At 54.6% G+C, this 13440-nt stretch overlaps 6 protein-coding genes across 6 annotated transcripts; 3 read left to right on the forward strand and 3 right to left on the reverse strand.

Annotated features, from left to right (window-relative positions):
- Nucleotides 1–1661: 1661 nt before the first annotated feature.
- On the reverse strand, nt 1662–3011 carry WHR41_02197 (uncharacterized protein; the record flags this gene model as incomplete). Its single annotated transcript, XM_069370803.1, has 1 exon — nt 1662–3011. The coding sequence occupies one exon, from the start codon at nt 3009–3011 to the stop codon at nt 1662–1664; it is 1350 nt and encodes a 449-aa protein (XP_069232288.1).
- Nucleotides 3012–3688: 677 nt separating this feature from the next.
- On the reverse strand, nt 3689–6284 carry WHR41_02198 (uncharacterized protein). The gene is made up of 3 exons (XM_069370804.1): nt 5785–6284; nt 4203–5713; nt 3689–4146 (listed from the first exon to the last, which is right to left on the reverse strand). Exons 1-3 carry the CDS (start codon nt 6210–6212, stop codon nt 3992–3994), a joined length of 2094 nt encoding a protein of 697 aa, XP_069232391.1. The 5' UTR covers nt 6213–6284; the 3' UTR covers nt 3689–3991.
- Nucleotides 6285–6490: 206 nt separating this feature from the next.
- WHR41_02199 (uncharacterized protein) lies at nt 6491–8156 on the forward strand (the record flags this gene model as incomplete). Its single annotated transcript, XM_069370805.1, has 2 exons — nt 6491–7969; nt 8067–8156. The coding sequence occupies 2 exons, from the start codon at nt 6491–6493 to the stop codon at nt 8154–8156; spliced, it is 1569 nt and encodes a 522-aa protein (XP_069232392.1).
- A 341-nt stretch (nt 8157–8497) lies between these two features.
- Nucleotides 8498–9415, reverse strand: WHR41_02200 (uncharacterized protein; the record flags this gene model as incomplete). The annotated part of the gene is made up of 1 exon (XM_069370806.1): nt 8498–9415. One exon carries the CDS (start codon nt 9413–9415, stop codon nt 8498–8500), a length of 918 nt encoding a protein of 305 aa, XP_069232150.1.
- Nucleotides 9416–10064: 649 nt separating this feature from the next.
- WHR41_02201 (40S ribosomal eS12 domain-containing protein) lies at nt 10065–10992 on the forward strand. The gene is made up of 2 exons (XM_069370807.1): nt 10065–10380; nt 10442–10992. The coding sequence occupies exons 1-2, from the start codon at nt 10107–10109 to the stop codon at nt 10807–10809; spliced, it is 642 nt and encodes a 213-aa protein (XP_069232354.1). The 5' UTR covers nt 10065–10106; the 3' UTR covers nt 10810–10992.
- A 246-nt stretch (nt 10993–11238) lies between these two features.
- On the forward strand, nt 11239–11846 carry WHR41_02202 (uncharacterized protein; the record flags this gene model as incomplete). The annotated part of the gene is made up of 1 exon (XM_069370808.1): nt 11239–11846. The coding sequence occupies one exon, from the start codon at nt 11239–11241 to the stop codon at nt 11803–11805; it is 567 nt and encodes a 188-aa protein (XP_069232149.1). The 3' UTR covers nt 11806–11846.
- Between the last annotated feature and the right edge of the window lie 1594 nt (nt 11847–13440).

Raw genomic sequence — 13440 nt, forward strand, 5'->3', positions numbered from 1 at the left:
TTGCGGCTGCGAAGCGTAATTCGCATCGGAGGCTGGCTGGCCGGCAAGGTAGGGCACCGCGGTAGGCTGCCGCAAAGGCGCAACTCTAAGACTCAGACAGCGTGGGGCTAGGACAGACACAGGCGGCATGGATACCAGAGCCTGCGCCCGCGTCCGCCCAGCGACCCGTGCCCTGCCGAAGGCCACAACAATGACGCCTGCAAGACGTCTTCACGCCGCGACGTGCAGCGACAACGCGGCGTGATCTTCGCGAACAAACCTTCACCACGCTACCACGTCCACCTGGAGCAGCAGTGGAGGGGAAAGGGTTACGCAGGTTCGCGCGGGGTGTCAGACGCTGCTAGCTGCTAGTCGTGCTCGCCGTCGCCGTTGCGCTGTTCGCACGACTCGATTCGTCCTCTGCGCGAATCTGCTGCCCTCGCATGTCGCACCCCACGACATTTACTCCGACCGTGTCACTCCGTCTCGCGCCGCGCATCCGACGTCAAGCCAGCCAACCACCGCCGCCCAGCTGTCCGTCCGGGCGTTCGAAGCCTCAATGCTCGCTACCAAGTCTACCCAGCATTCTTCCCAACAGCATGCTCCTCGCAGTCGCGCGCCGCCCAGGGCGCCTTTTAGCCTGCGACGATGACGGCACCTGCAGGCGAGCCTTTTGGCTTCTTCGACTGCAAGCCACCGATCGGCCGAAGATCACCGCGGATGGCAAACCCTCTGCGCGCCCCATTGTTCCGCGGCCTGCCTGCCTTTGCGCTTAGCAGACGCACTTATTACACGTGAGTTTCGCCCGAGTGGGGGCGATAGGACGAGCGAGACGAAACGAGGGGCACGTCGTCACAGCCGTCCATCATCTTCGTGTTATGCCTATCGCGATCAAACGCCGTGCCCGCATCCCTTCCCTTAACGGGCAGCAAGCTATAGCCAGTTTGCTGTGCTGTGAGAGAGACCCTCACCTCCCCTACTTTCGATGCACAGGGCAGATCAGCAGCAACCAGCGCACGCATCCTTCCTCGCCTATAGTCGAATCCTCTTTGACTAAAAAATTCCAAACCGCGCCTAATCTCCCTTTTCGTCTTGGCGCAAGCATCAAACCCAACGGCTCCGAAGGTCTCCTCTCATTCTCTCGCTGCCTCACACACAGCACGCAGCGGCCTGCTGCTGCACGCCTTCCCCACGCCTACCATCGCTTCAACGGCCAAGGCAGCGCGCAGTGCCGTGCTTGCCGGCGTGAGATCTTGGTTTTGGGAAATATGCAGGCGGTCTGATCCTTCCGCGGGGCAGGAGTTGGGTCGCACGCGCTGAGAGGCGTCCGGTACCGTGATTTTCTGTTGCACAGTGCTGTCGGGAGTCGGAAGTCGGGTTGAGGCTGGCGTTCGCCTGTTTTGGATGTGTTGCACCGCCTCTTGTCTTTGTGGTGTGTGAAAGCGGGTAGGTTGAGATCCGGAGATGCATATATTATTGTGTACCTTGGTAGTGTGATCGCTCTGTTATTATTATCGTTGATGGAGTGTTGTTGAGGTCTTGGAACTCTGATCATCCGTTTTGATGGCTCGTATTCGTTTCGCTCGCGCTGTGAACCAGAATCCGTTCAACGCTCCAAAGCGATCTATCTGTTTACTGTATCTCTTCTATTTTCATATCATCGTGACTCTAAATCAGGCCGTTCAGGCATCAACAACACCATACGGCGTCGCCTGCGCCGTCTCCAGGTCGATGTACCCGTACTTCTCCATCTTCGTGTCAGCGCTCATGCCCTGGAACCACGTGCCCATATCCTTCTTGAACGCCTCCATATTCTCCTCCTTGCTCAGATCGATCGGCTCCTGATCCTTGCCCATCTGCCTGATCTGCGTGCCCGCCGCAACGTTCGTGATGCCGAAATCGTTGTCGTCCATCAACATCTGAATGGCTCCACTGACCCTGCCGGACAGAATATCCGCGCACAGCCTCGGCTCCTGACAAACTGGCCTCGCGAGCCCAACGCCATCAACGCTCTTCAGCGCCTCCACCATCGCGCCGGCAGTCTTGAACCCGCCCGTCACGTACACCTTCGTCTTGCTCAAGGCAGGCGTGATCTGCTCCGCGAAGTCGAGGAAGAACGCCTCGCGCGCCTTGCTGCTCTCGCGCTTGTGCCCGAACGCCAGCTGCTCGTACGTGCCGCCGGACAGCTCGATGAAGTCGAACTTGTTCGCCTCGAGGATCGCGCCCAGCTGCTTCGCCTCCTCCGGCTGGAAGCCCTTGTCCTGGAACTCGACGCTGTTCATCTTGATGCCGAGGATGAAGGACGGCGAGGTGCGGCGGCGCACTTCCTGCGCGATCTCGACGATCAGCCGCGCGCGGTTCTCCAGGCTGCCGCCGTAGGCGTCCGTGCGCTTGTTGGTCGTCTGCGACAGGAATTGCGCCAGCAGGTAGCCGTGCGCGCCGTGCAGCTGGATGCCGTCGTAGCCGGCCTTCTCGAGGTAGGCGGCGGCGTGGGCGAAGCCGTCGACGATGCGGGCGATGTCCGCCTCAGTGGCGGCGCGGGGCTTGGCGAACTTCAGGCCCATGACTTCCTTGTCGAGGTGCACGTCGGAGGCGCTGATGGGGTGCTGCTGGATGCGGGCCTCGACCTGGCGGCCCGGGTGCGAGACCTGCCCGACCATGAGGTTGCCGTGGGCTTTGCCCTGGCGGGCCATCTCGGCGAAGGAGTCGAAGCGCTCGCCGGAGAAGGGGGCCCCGACGGGGATGATGGGGTTGCCGGGCGCTTCGAGGTGGTCGTACTCGAACATGATGTTGCCCGTCAGGATGTGGCCGATGCCGCCCTCGCCCCAGCGCTTGTAGACGTTGTGGAGGTTCTTGCTGGGCACGCCGCGCGCCTCGAGGTTGACGGGGTCCCAGGAGGAGATGCGCTCGGTCATGGCGCCTTTGAGGAAGCGGTTGGGTGCATCGCGGTTGGCGAACTCGAAGTGCAGGGGCTGGCCGAGGGGAGAGGCGTCGACCTTCTCGGTCGAGTAGCGGGTAGAGGAGGCAGACATGTTGAGGGGTGGCGTTGTTTGTGTAGAGATGTAGTGAAGGAAGGGAGGATTGGATACAAGGAAACTGTTTTATGAAGAATAGACTGGAGACACGCAATGCTTACAATTGTTGCCCTACCGTAGTACCCGCGTCGCTGTCTTCGCTCTGCTTCTCGGCCTCTGCTTAGAAATGCACTTGGACGTGTTGTCGGTGAGGACCCGTTTCCGGCGTGGGACCGGGGATGAGGGTCTTTCGCCTCGGCACATGATGTCATTGCGTATTGCGTAGGAGAATTCGATCTGAAGAACGTGGACCCTGATGGACATCGGCGCCAGTGTCTGGAACGAAGACGGATCTGTGCGGTAAACCACCAGCAATGTAGTCCTGAGATTTCAGATGAGGCTGAGCACGAGCTGATGCCAATGCTGTGGTCGTCCTGGATTTGCATCGATCCCCAAGATCGTTCTTTAATCAATTAGATTGGCTGTGCCCGGTCCAGAAAGCGCTGACGTGATCAGCGCGCTTGTCAAATTTTAGCGCAAAAGGATGAAACTCTTGCCTCGGCAGAGCAAAACAGCAGATCAATTGAGCAAAAGATCAGTGCCCTAAGACGGAGTCGAACCGGCGACCTCGTCATTACTAGTGACGCGCTCTACCAACTGAGCTATCAGGGCAAGGGCTTACTGAGCTTTTGTTGAGGTTCTACCCCTCTGTGATAATAATAATCTTTTGACTGTTACCGTCTCGTCCTCAATGAGCAACCATGGTGCTACGTCCAAGGACCAGGCGAGGTTTTGCTAGTATGCGATTCTGCACTGCCATATGATTGACTTGTAGTAGATTCATGATTCCCAGCGCATCGCTGATAGGCCGGCATGACAAGCTACCTCAGACTAGATACCTAGGTAGCCGTGTGTGGTGAATTGCGGTAATCTCTCCCCTTCGAGGGTCACTCCAGGCACTATGCCGGTAGCATTAAGCCAGTAGCTTCGAAATTTTCTCAATTACCAGACTGCAGCTCTCCCAGATCAGGGTAGCGTAAATCAGCCTTCTCTTCCAAGAAGGCCATCCAGTTCTTCAAGAATTTCGAACCTCTGCTCACCGTTTCTGAGTCGCCGACCACACAGAGGTGCCGTCTCGGACGGGTCATAGCCACTGTACACCGACTCGTCAGCTTTCACTTCTCGGTTCAAGGAAGCTTGATGACTTACCATTCAAACGTCTCTTCTCAGCCAAGAACCCGACCTCCCGCTCCGGATTGCTTCTCACCAAGCTCACAACGACAGCCTCCTTCTCTCTACCTTGGAATCCGTCCACACTGCCTAACTCGACTCCAGGATGCTTCTCCTTCATTTGGTCGCGCACAACGCCAAGCTGTCCATTGTAAGGTGTGATCACCGCAATATCTTCCTCTCTCACGCCGGCCGCAACGAGCTTGCTCACGTGTAGACGGACGAGCGCGGCCTCATTTTCGTTGATCTTGCTGTCCGCCAGGAGCGCAGACTTGCCTTTCGCGCCACCTTCGTCGTCTTCAATCTGTTCCGGGAAGTCGCCACCCTGAGTATCATAGTACACGAGTGGCACGCTTGTGTCGTCGGTTTCTTCCACTTCGTAGGGCAAATCTGTGAGTAAGCGAGACTTGACAGCGTCAGCCGACACAAGCTCATTGTTGTATAGCGCTTCCGAAGGGAAAGCATTAATATCCTCGTGCATGCGGTACTGTGTCGTCAACATGCGTTTGATGCCGTCGCCGTACAATTTCAACAGGCGGTCAAACATGGTCGTTTCCAGCTTCACGTCATCCTCGCTCTTCTTCCCATCGACTTTCAGTCCCTCCATGTTCTTCACCAGGCCTTGCTCAACAGCCGCTCCTGCGCCACTCTTCATATTCGAGCTCTTTATCGTCGGTGGCAGCTGCAAATGATCTCCAGCCAGCACCAACTTCTGCACGCCCTTGACACCCATCACAGGGATCCAGCACTGCGCTTCCAACGCCTGACTCGCTTCATCAATAATGACAACATCAAACTCCTCATCCTTGATTAAGTTCCCCCCAGACCCATGCAAAGTCGCCAGCACCACCTTGCTCCCCTTCAACAACTCCGCCACAACCCGATTCTCCCTCTGCCGGAACTCCTTCCGCAGCTCCTTCATCTCCGTCCAAATCGCCTTCCTCTCCCTGCCATTCTTCGTCTTCCGCACCGACGCCTGCTTCTTGTCCATCTCGCCACGGATGTCGCGCACAATCCCCGCGGCATCGCTGCTCTGCGACAGCACGTCGAGGCTGTGCTCCAGGACGCCGGGGAGGAGGCGTGCGGGGTGGCCCAGGCGGACCATGGGGACTTTGTGCGGCGCGAGGCGCTCGACGATGTTGTCGACGGAGATGTTGGACGGGCCGCAGACGAGGATGCGTGAGCCGCGGGAGATTAGTTGGAGGATTAGCTCGATGAGCGTGTGCGTTTTGCCGGTGCCGGGTGGGCCGTGGATGAGGGAGATTTCGCGCGAGGCGAGCGCGTGTTGGATTGCGGCTTGTTGGGAGGGGTTGAGGGAGTCGTTGGTGTATTTTATCGGGGCCGAGAGGTCTGAGGGTGAGATTGGTGTGGGTGTTGCTTGGTTGAAGAGGACTTGGGTTAAGGGAGAGGTTGAGGAAGGGGTGAGCTTTTGCAGACGATTCATCGTCTGCGTGAGGCGTTTGTGTGTGGTTTCGTTGGCAAGTTTGACACTGTAAGGAGAGTTCTATCTATCAGCCTACCTGTCCCTCCGTGTGAGAGGTCTTTTACGGGCTGCACGTACAGCCATAGTTTGCCGCCGGATGGAATCTCTGCGTCTTCCTTGTCCAGGGCTACGGAGATGTCTTCGCGTCGCACGCGCTGCACGACACCAGTGACTTTCTTCGCTTCGATTACTTCGCGATCGCGTTTCTTCTCGCTGCCTTTAGGCTGCTCGGCCACGGCGCACAGGTCACCGGGACGAAGGCCATGTTCGGGGAGATCGCCACTGGTGATGGCAGGGTCGAGGGCGAGCTCTAGTTGCGTCTTCCCTGCGAAACCAGTACGCTGATTTGCTATGTGCAGGTTCAGTAGCGCTAGTCCCGCACGCTGGAGGACAGTGGGAGCATGGGTAGATGTGAGGATAGCGGTCTCTTCGATCTCAGCGCCATGTTCGACATCGAGAAGTGAGAGCTGTGAGGTAGCGAAAGTGGCAATATCTGTTGGCGCCATGCTGTCGATATCGAAGCTACCTACGGTCTCGGAAGCGGTGTAAAAAGTCAGAAGAGTTGATGGGTGTGGGATGAAAATCATGAGTGGATGTTTTGATGCTCTTCAGATGCCCGCATGACGTGCAGATGTGGGGTGCAGCTCGTCTCTGGCTTCGGTCTTTCACATGCCTGCCTGGCTGGGTGACCTCATTCACGACCGACACACACACACACACACCAGGCCATGTGATAGCGGCACATCTCGCTGCGCTCGCAGCACCCAGTTTTACCACACACAACATGGACGATCAGGATGGCGAGGCCATCGTCAACCGTGACGAGACCATCCCAGTCCTCCGCATCCCCTCGCACGCATCCCAGAACAGCGCCGACCTCTCCGACACAGACCCGCTTCAGCTTAAGCCAGGCGGTCGCCGCGATCGAATGAAAGAGCACGCGTCAAAGATCAAAGACCGCTTGGTGACCGATCATGGCTCGCCGTACGCGCCGAGTATACAGGAGCGGCTCTTCAACGGCCTCATGTCCCAGATTATCCCGCCTGAGGAGCTGAGCGAGAACGAAAACGCACAAGATGATGGGAAGCCAAAGGATAGAAGGAGTAGGCAATATGTGGACAGACCGAACTTCAGCGTTGGCATGATGAGTGGTAATTTCCGCCGCTTCAACGCAAGAATTGGTATCGTCTTCGTCTTCCAAAACAGACTGATTCGGCTGTTTACCTGGAAGCAACCAACTGCTACACTGAGCTTTCTCGCGATCTATACGCTCGTATGCCTGGACCCGGAGCTTCTTCCTTTGATCCCTCTTGTCGCTACTCTCTTCTTCATCATGCTGCCATCCTTCCTCGCAAGACACCCAGTCGCCGAAAATGAGCTTAGGCTGGACTCTAGATATTTCGGACCGCCCATCGCGCCTCCTTCACGTGTGAAGCCTGCTCCCGAGCTAAGCAAAGATTTCTTTCGAAACATGCGAGACCTACAAAACTGCATGGAAGACTTTTCCCGCATGCACGATGCGGCGAACGAGTATGTTACGCCGTACACCAACTTCAGCGACGAGGGCGTGAGCTCTGAGCTCTACCTTGTGCTGTTTGTTCTATCCATCGCAGCCTTCATCGCCAGCCACCTCATGCCCTGGCGTGCTGTGGCACTCCTCGGAGGCTGGGCGGCAGTTTGTTCTTGCCATCCGAATGCGCAGAGCATAATCTTCTCAACTGAGAATCAGAAGCACTTTCACCACACTTTCGAGGGTTTGCAAGCCTGGATCCGCGACTGGGTCGAGCGAGACATCATCCTGGACGAGCCCGCCGAAGTAAGGCAAGTGGAAATCTTCGAGCTCCAAAGACATCATGAATCATCTGGCACATGGGAATCATGGCTCTTCTCCCCATCACCTTACGATCCGCTTTCTCCATCTCGAATAGCAGGCGCGAGAGCGAAAGGGACACAGTTCTTTGAGGAAGTGCAGCCGCCTACTGGATGGAAGTGGAAAGACAAGAAATGGTCTCTCGACCTTTACAGTCGCGAATGGGTGGAACGGCGAATCATCACTGGCGTTGAGATTGAGACTGAGGGCGAACGTTGGGTTTACGACATACCGGCCGAAAGTCTGGATTTACCGACCAGCATCGGGAGCCAGAAGAAGCAGAGAGTAAAGTCTATCCCCAAGAGCGGGTGGGAAGAGGGGAATGGAATGGACAAGAAGGGACTTTGGAGGCGGCGGCGATGGGTAAGGGACGTAGAAAGAGTCATCGTGAAGGCAAGTCCGCATGATTGATTTGTAGCAGTTTTGGATATACCCTCAGTGTGAATTTGGAATTCTAAGCAACAGGGCTGATATTTATGCTTCTTTCCAGCGCTCCCACAGACGATCATTGAGCCCTTGGAGTACGCTTGATGCTGGAGTTGTCAACCCTGGTGCTGTTGAGCCTGCCGCTATCAACTAGACTGCAACTGATCTAGATGACGCCATCCAGTAGTTGTTATACCGCTGTCATTGCAGACCCATTGCAGGCTACCTACGGCATCCTTTTGACCGCACTTCAATATACCCATGCCACTTTGACACTGATATTGCCGTCCAACGCGGTGCCGTTCGAGAGCCACAATGGCTCATGGCTGGTATTCTGTATCAATTTTCCTGGCTCGTTCCTGTCTGCCATCGGGCATCTTGTGGTGATCATAACTGTTCTTATACATAAGGTGATCCGGCCATCGAAAGGGTTTGCACGCCAATGAGCTCATGATGTTGCAAGTTCTGCATGCTGCTTAGGTCGTGTCTCACTGTTCAAGCTCCATCAAGGAACTCTTCGAGAGTGACTAATTTCTCCATTTGCGATTTCCCTTCCAGTGCCTTGCTCAGCTCGTTTTTGATCTTTTTCGTGTGCGCAATTTCGATTTTCTTGCGTGATTCGATTGCACGTGCAACTTCTTGTTCGCGTCGATGCGACCGATGCGCTTGTCCATGGACGAGGCACAGCCAATGCGCCAGGTCTGCGTCGTCTGTGTACCCCAAGCGACGTTCCCTTGAAATCCTTTTCACGGTTTTATGTAAATTTTTCAGGGCCCTCATGGTGTTCTGCTCGTCTTTGTGCGTGAGACAGGCTCGTTTTGCCGCCAGTGGCGTGGTCTTACGCCGGAAGAGGAGAACAACATTCAGGTGACAGACGTTCATTTTCGTGACAGATCCAAGCTTCTGTAAGCCTGATGAAATTCTACCTGGGGTGCTCGCGCGCTTCTCGAGTTCCAAGACGGACTCCAGTGCGCCGTTATCGAGCAGAAAGCGGACGCGAAAGCCATGCTTGGTTTTTTCGCTCAGAGAGTGAAGCAGAGTCTTCGAGAGCACTTCAGCCAGATCCTCTAGACAGTCAACTTCGTAATTCTCGGCGTCGAAGTTGTACCTTTTCACCCCGGTGATGAGAGCCTTGTGTTTGTGGATGGGATCGAATTCTGCGCGAAGCTGACGGCAGGTCTGGCTGAGAGGATGCTTGGAGAGAGACTGACGCAAACAGTCGTTGACACTCAGATGGCTGTCTTCTGGCTCGGGTTTCGTGAGCTGGCGAATGGAGATGCTGACTTCTTCAACGTCCTCAACAACGTGCTGGTAGATCGTGTTCCTCAGCTCTGGAGGAATTCCAGTCAGTGAGGCCCTTGGAGGAGGCTGGGTGATGGACATTGTTGGCTTTTTCTTCTTGTTGCCTGCCATTGTGTTGGTAGTGCAATGTTTGTCGGTGAATGTTGAATTCAAGAGTGCGAGGATGTGCAGGGGAGTCTCCTCTTTATATGCGTGGCAGAAGCTCCTGTTCACAGATCGCTGCTACTCATAGCATGTGACATTGTCACATGACGACGTTGTTCATTCGCTTCATTGATATGAAGGTTGCTGTACCATGGAGTACCTACTGTCAGCTCTCAGTGAAGACAAGGAAGTCAAGGAACCAGTCGTATTGTCACAGGTAACGGCACAGCTTGCCCGTCAAAGGGTCCTGGTCTCGTGTACGGCATCGCGGCGTAATCACTTGATATTGGGATTCCAAAGCTGCGGGCCATCGGCGCAGTCCTCAGTAGTCTTCACCACGAAAGAAAGTAGCGGATTTCCACGGACGACAAACAAACAGCATCGTCCCATATATGGATTGAATTCAGGTACTCATCAACCAAAAATCACCCGTACGCATGCCTAGTCAATTGAGCTGCCATATCTGTCTGATGCCTCTCCGAAGCTTGCACGCGCGGAGTGAGGCGAGAGGTGCCAAGCAGTTTGATGCCTGAGGCGCGCGCTGCAGAAATTCCGCCCGGAGAAGCTCTAGCAAAAAGTTCGAATTGAGAAAGCTACTCCAGCCCCGTCGCAAACCGAGCTCAAACAGACACGCACATACTCGCCGAACACCGCAACAATGGCCAAGACCGAGAACGACATCCGCGAGAAGAAGGAGAAGAAGGAGAAGAAGCGCAAGGCTGAGGAGGAGGGCGAGGATGTCTCCGCAAAGAAGGACAAGAAGAAGAAGCGCAAGTCCGTTGACGCCGAGGGCGACGCTGTGATGGACGTCTCTGTTGTTGAGGCTGGCGATGACGAGGTCGTTGCTACGCCCAAGGGCGCGCTTGTTCCTTTTGCGAACCCGCTTGCGGACGACAAGCAGCAGAAGAAGGTGATGAAGGCTGTGAAGAAATGTATGCGACCGACCTCAATTCCGAGCCGAGCAAGCATTGCAATTACTGACCATGACGATAGCTGCAAAGAACAAGGCTCTCAAGCGCGGTGTCAAGGAGTGCGTCAAGGCCATCCGCAAATCCCCTGTCTCCCTCCCCAGCGCGAACGGCTCTGCCCCCGGCATTGTCATCCTGGCCGCCGACATTTCCCCCATGGACGTCATCAGCCACATTCCCGTACTTTGCGAGGATCACAACATTCCCTACCTTTACGTGGAAAGCCGCGCGGAGCTCGGTGCTGCTGGTAGCACAAAGAGGCCTACGAGTGTGGTCATGATCACCCCCCAGCAGGGCAAGGGTGCCGACAAGGATGCCGAGAAGGAGTGGAATGAGACATACGACGAGCTTTACAAGCTCGCTATCAAGATGGGTCAGACCGTCAAGGTGTAAGCTTGTTCAACTTGCTTGTGTGCAGGCGGTGATTTCTTCTGGCTTATTGGTTGGAGATGGCACGGGAGTCTGGCGTTACAAGCGATGAAAGAGGGTCCATTGTTATTTACTTGAGACAGGGTGTACGAGATATGTACAGTGCGTACTCACAATCAAAGCCAGCTTCTTATATGAGGATCAAGATCTCATTTCAAAGACGTGGCAGTCGACGACATGTCTCGAACTGCTTTGTGCTGACCGTCAGGTATACTCTTCCGGATGACGGGACGACAGAGTCTGTCTTGAATTATTCAGCCACTTGGGTGAAACACAATTGAAAAGGTGATACTCACAGCACAGCCGTCACCTGCTTGATTTTTCGCTAGCCATGATGGATGATAATCGCTCTTGGGAAAGCTTCGTCAAGCCGTTCTTGATCATTCAGCCATCATGGCTGGGCTCGGGGAATCCTACTCAGCCCTTGCACAGCGATCCATTACTCTGTCTCGGACACCCAGACGACGAATTGCTACTTCCACGGCTCCGGACGCTGATTCTCCAAAGGAGTCCGTTCTAGTCACGCAGAAGACCAAGAGCCACGGAAAATCTCCGCAATCCAATCAAACAACACCAAACGACTCAAAAGGGAAACCCAGAACTCTATTCCAAAGCACTCGTGTCGTCCTTATCGGAGCTCGCGCCCCAAGAGCCACGCGCCGCACTGGTCACATTGGCAATTATAATTTCCTTGAGGATCACCCTTACGACATTCGGGGCATTATGGCGGAATCCAAAAACCACTACAAGATCAGATGGGCTGGAGAAGACCCTGATGGCAACAAATGGATCGACACGTGGGTCCCGAAGGATCATGCCGACGAAGGTGCAAAGGAAGATTGGGAGTTCAGAAAGAGTTGGGGAAGGCAGAAGGAGTTTGACGATCGTAGCGAAGATCCTGATCAAGATTCTGACGTAGATTCTGACGAAGATTCTGAGGGAAGTTCTGACGAAGATTAGTGTAACGTGACGGGAGCTCAGAATATCTATTGAAGCTGTGAAAGCGAGAGGGTCGCATAGAGGAAGAGGGACATGTTCAATGATTTGCTTGCAGACTTCCGCGAGGGACTCTAGTTAGCTCATGTTGTTGATCATAATCGTACTTTGAAGCATTGTTCTTTGATGGTTCGTGATGAGTAGTTTTACCTGTGTTCCTAGTCCATATGGCCCACCGCTCTTCGATTTTCCACTGCACATCCCTCTGTGGAGTCGTTGTCACCTTCTCCTCCCGACCAATAACGACTGCCGGCATCTGCTCCCACACTGCTCCTTTCCCGTCGAGCCTAGCCTTCCTCCATCCACTTCAATTCGACATCATACTATTTCAGTGTTAATACTGTTTCATACGTCTCTCTTGCTCTTCTAGATAATCTCCGAAGACGATGAGTTCATGACGACCCTAACCCTAGTAACCCTAATATTCTCTTCCAAGTATGTACAACATCACAGGGGTTGAAAATGCTCCCTCGCCGTAGAAGAAGGACCGCATACGCCTCAAGAACAGATGTCAGAGCGTGGCCTATCTATGTGATTGACTGTCTCAATGAGAGCTCACCGTGGGGGCGCGAGCGAGGTATGCGTCAGGTTCATCTCAGCGAGCAAACTCGGAGCAATCGACGGTGATGAGTCCCACAGAGATATCGGCCATGATGGCCAGGACGCAGGGAAACGATTACGATAATAACTGATCGTACGATCGAGAATACTCCTAAGAGAACACAGTGGGTCACTGATCCCGATATCACACCTCAATGTCTTGATAATCGCAAACAACAGCATCGATCGTGCAGGACTGGATCCGTCGTGATGCCTACAGATATCATGCAATAAAGTACACATTATTTACTGTTTATGTCTACGAGCCTGCTATACTCGCTGATGTGATCTTCCGCTCCAAGTTGGACATCACGCTTCGGAGGTCGAAATGAGCAGCTACCGACGAGGGAAACACAGCATGCCGAGCAAGCCGAGCTCAATCGAGCGCGGCATGCTCACAGATCAGATGCCTGCAAAGACAAGACCATACTCTGCATGGTTACTACGACGCGACCCTCATATACCCAGCCCGTATCATTTTGAGGTCTGAAAAAAGACGAGACGGAAAAATGTTCTCCTCAATTGCGAGTGCAAATCGACGTTAGAAATAACGAAAAAATGCGTAAAAAATTGTTGCCGGGAGTGGGATTCGAACCCACGCAGGGAAACCCTACGAGAATGCTTCCTGTATTGAGCAGGAAAGTCGCAGCATGTGAAGTCTGCTAACTTGAGTCACGCGCCATAACCACTCGGCCATCCCGGCCAATTGATGACGGCATAGCAACAAACAAAATTTATATACATAGCTCAATGCAAGCCGACGCTATCTTTAAGCCATGGTGCCGTATCGTGCGGTCGAGGGCTCAATTTGGCGCAAATCGGAACACTGCGGACACACCCAGCGAGGCGTGAGGTCGACGGCTTATCTGGGCAAGTGAGCCGAGGGGCGCTCTCCCCACACGCCCATCTGCTCCTACCTGCGCCCATCGACACAAGGCGCACAGGACCTACTGCCACTGAGAGAGCGCACTTACAAAGCTCTCGAGTGAGGTCACACAA

Source organism: Cladosporium halotolerans, assembly GCF_011745625.1.
Source record: "Cladosporium halotolerans strain TM138-S3 chromosome Unknown Sca5, whole genome shotgun sequence".
Classification (NCBI taxonomy): domain Eukaryota; kingdom Fungi; phylum Ascomycota; class Dothideomycetes; order Cladosporiales; family Cladosporiaceae; genus Cladosporium; species Cladosporium halotolerans.

Coding starts and splice junctions, on each gene's coding strand:
- WHR41_02198 (XM_069370804.1), bottom strand. CDS start 6,212: ATGGCGCCAACAGATATTGCCACTTTCGCTACCTCACAGCTCTCACTT. Junction 5,714..5,784: donor TCCGGCGGCAAACTATGGCT/GTACGTGCAGCC, acceptor CTCTCCTTACAG/TGTCAAACTTGCCAACGAAA. Junction 4,147..4,202: donor TGAGAAGAGACGTTTGAATG/GTAAGTCATCAA, acceptor GTCGGTGTACAG/TGGCTATGACCCGTCCGAGA.
- WHR41_02201 (XM_069370807.1), top strand. CDS start 10,107: ATGGCCAAGACCGAGAACGACATCCGCGAGAAGAAGGAGAAGAAGGAG. Junction 10,381..10,441: donor GATGAAGGCTGTGAAGAAAT/GTATGCGACCGA, acceptor CCATGACGATAG/CTGCAAAGAACAAGGCTCTC.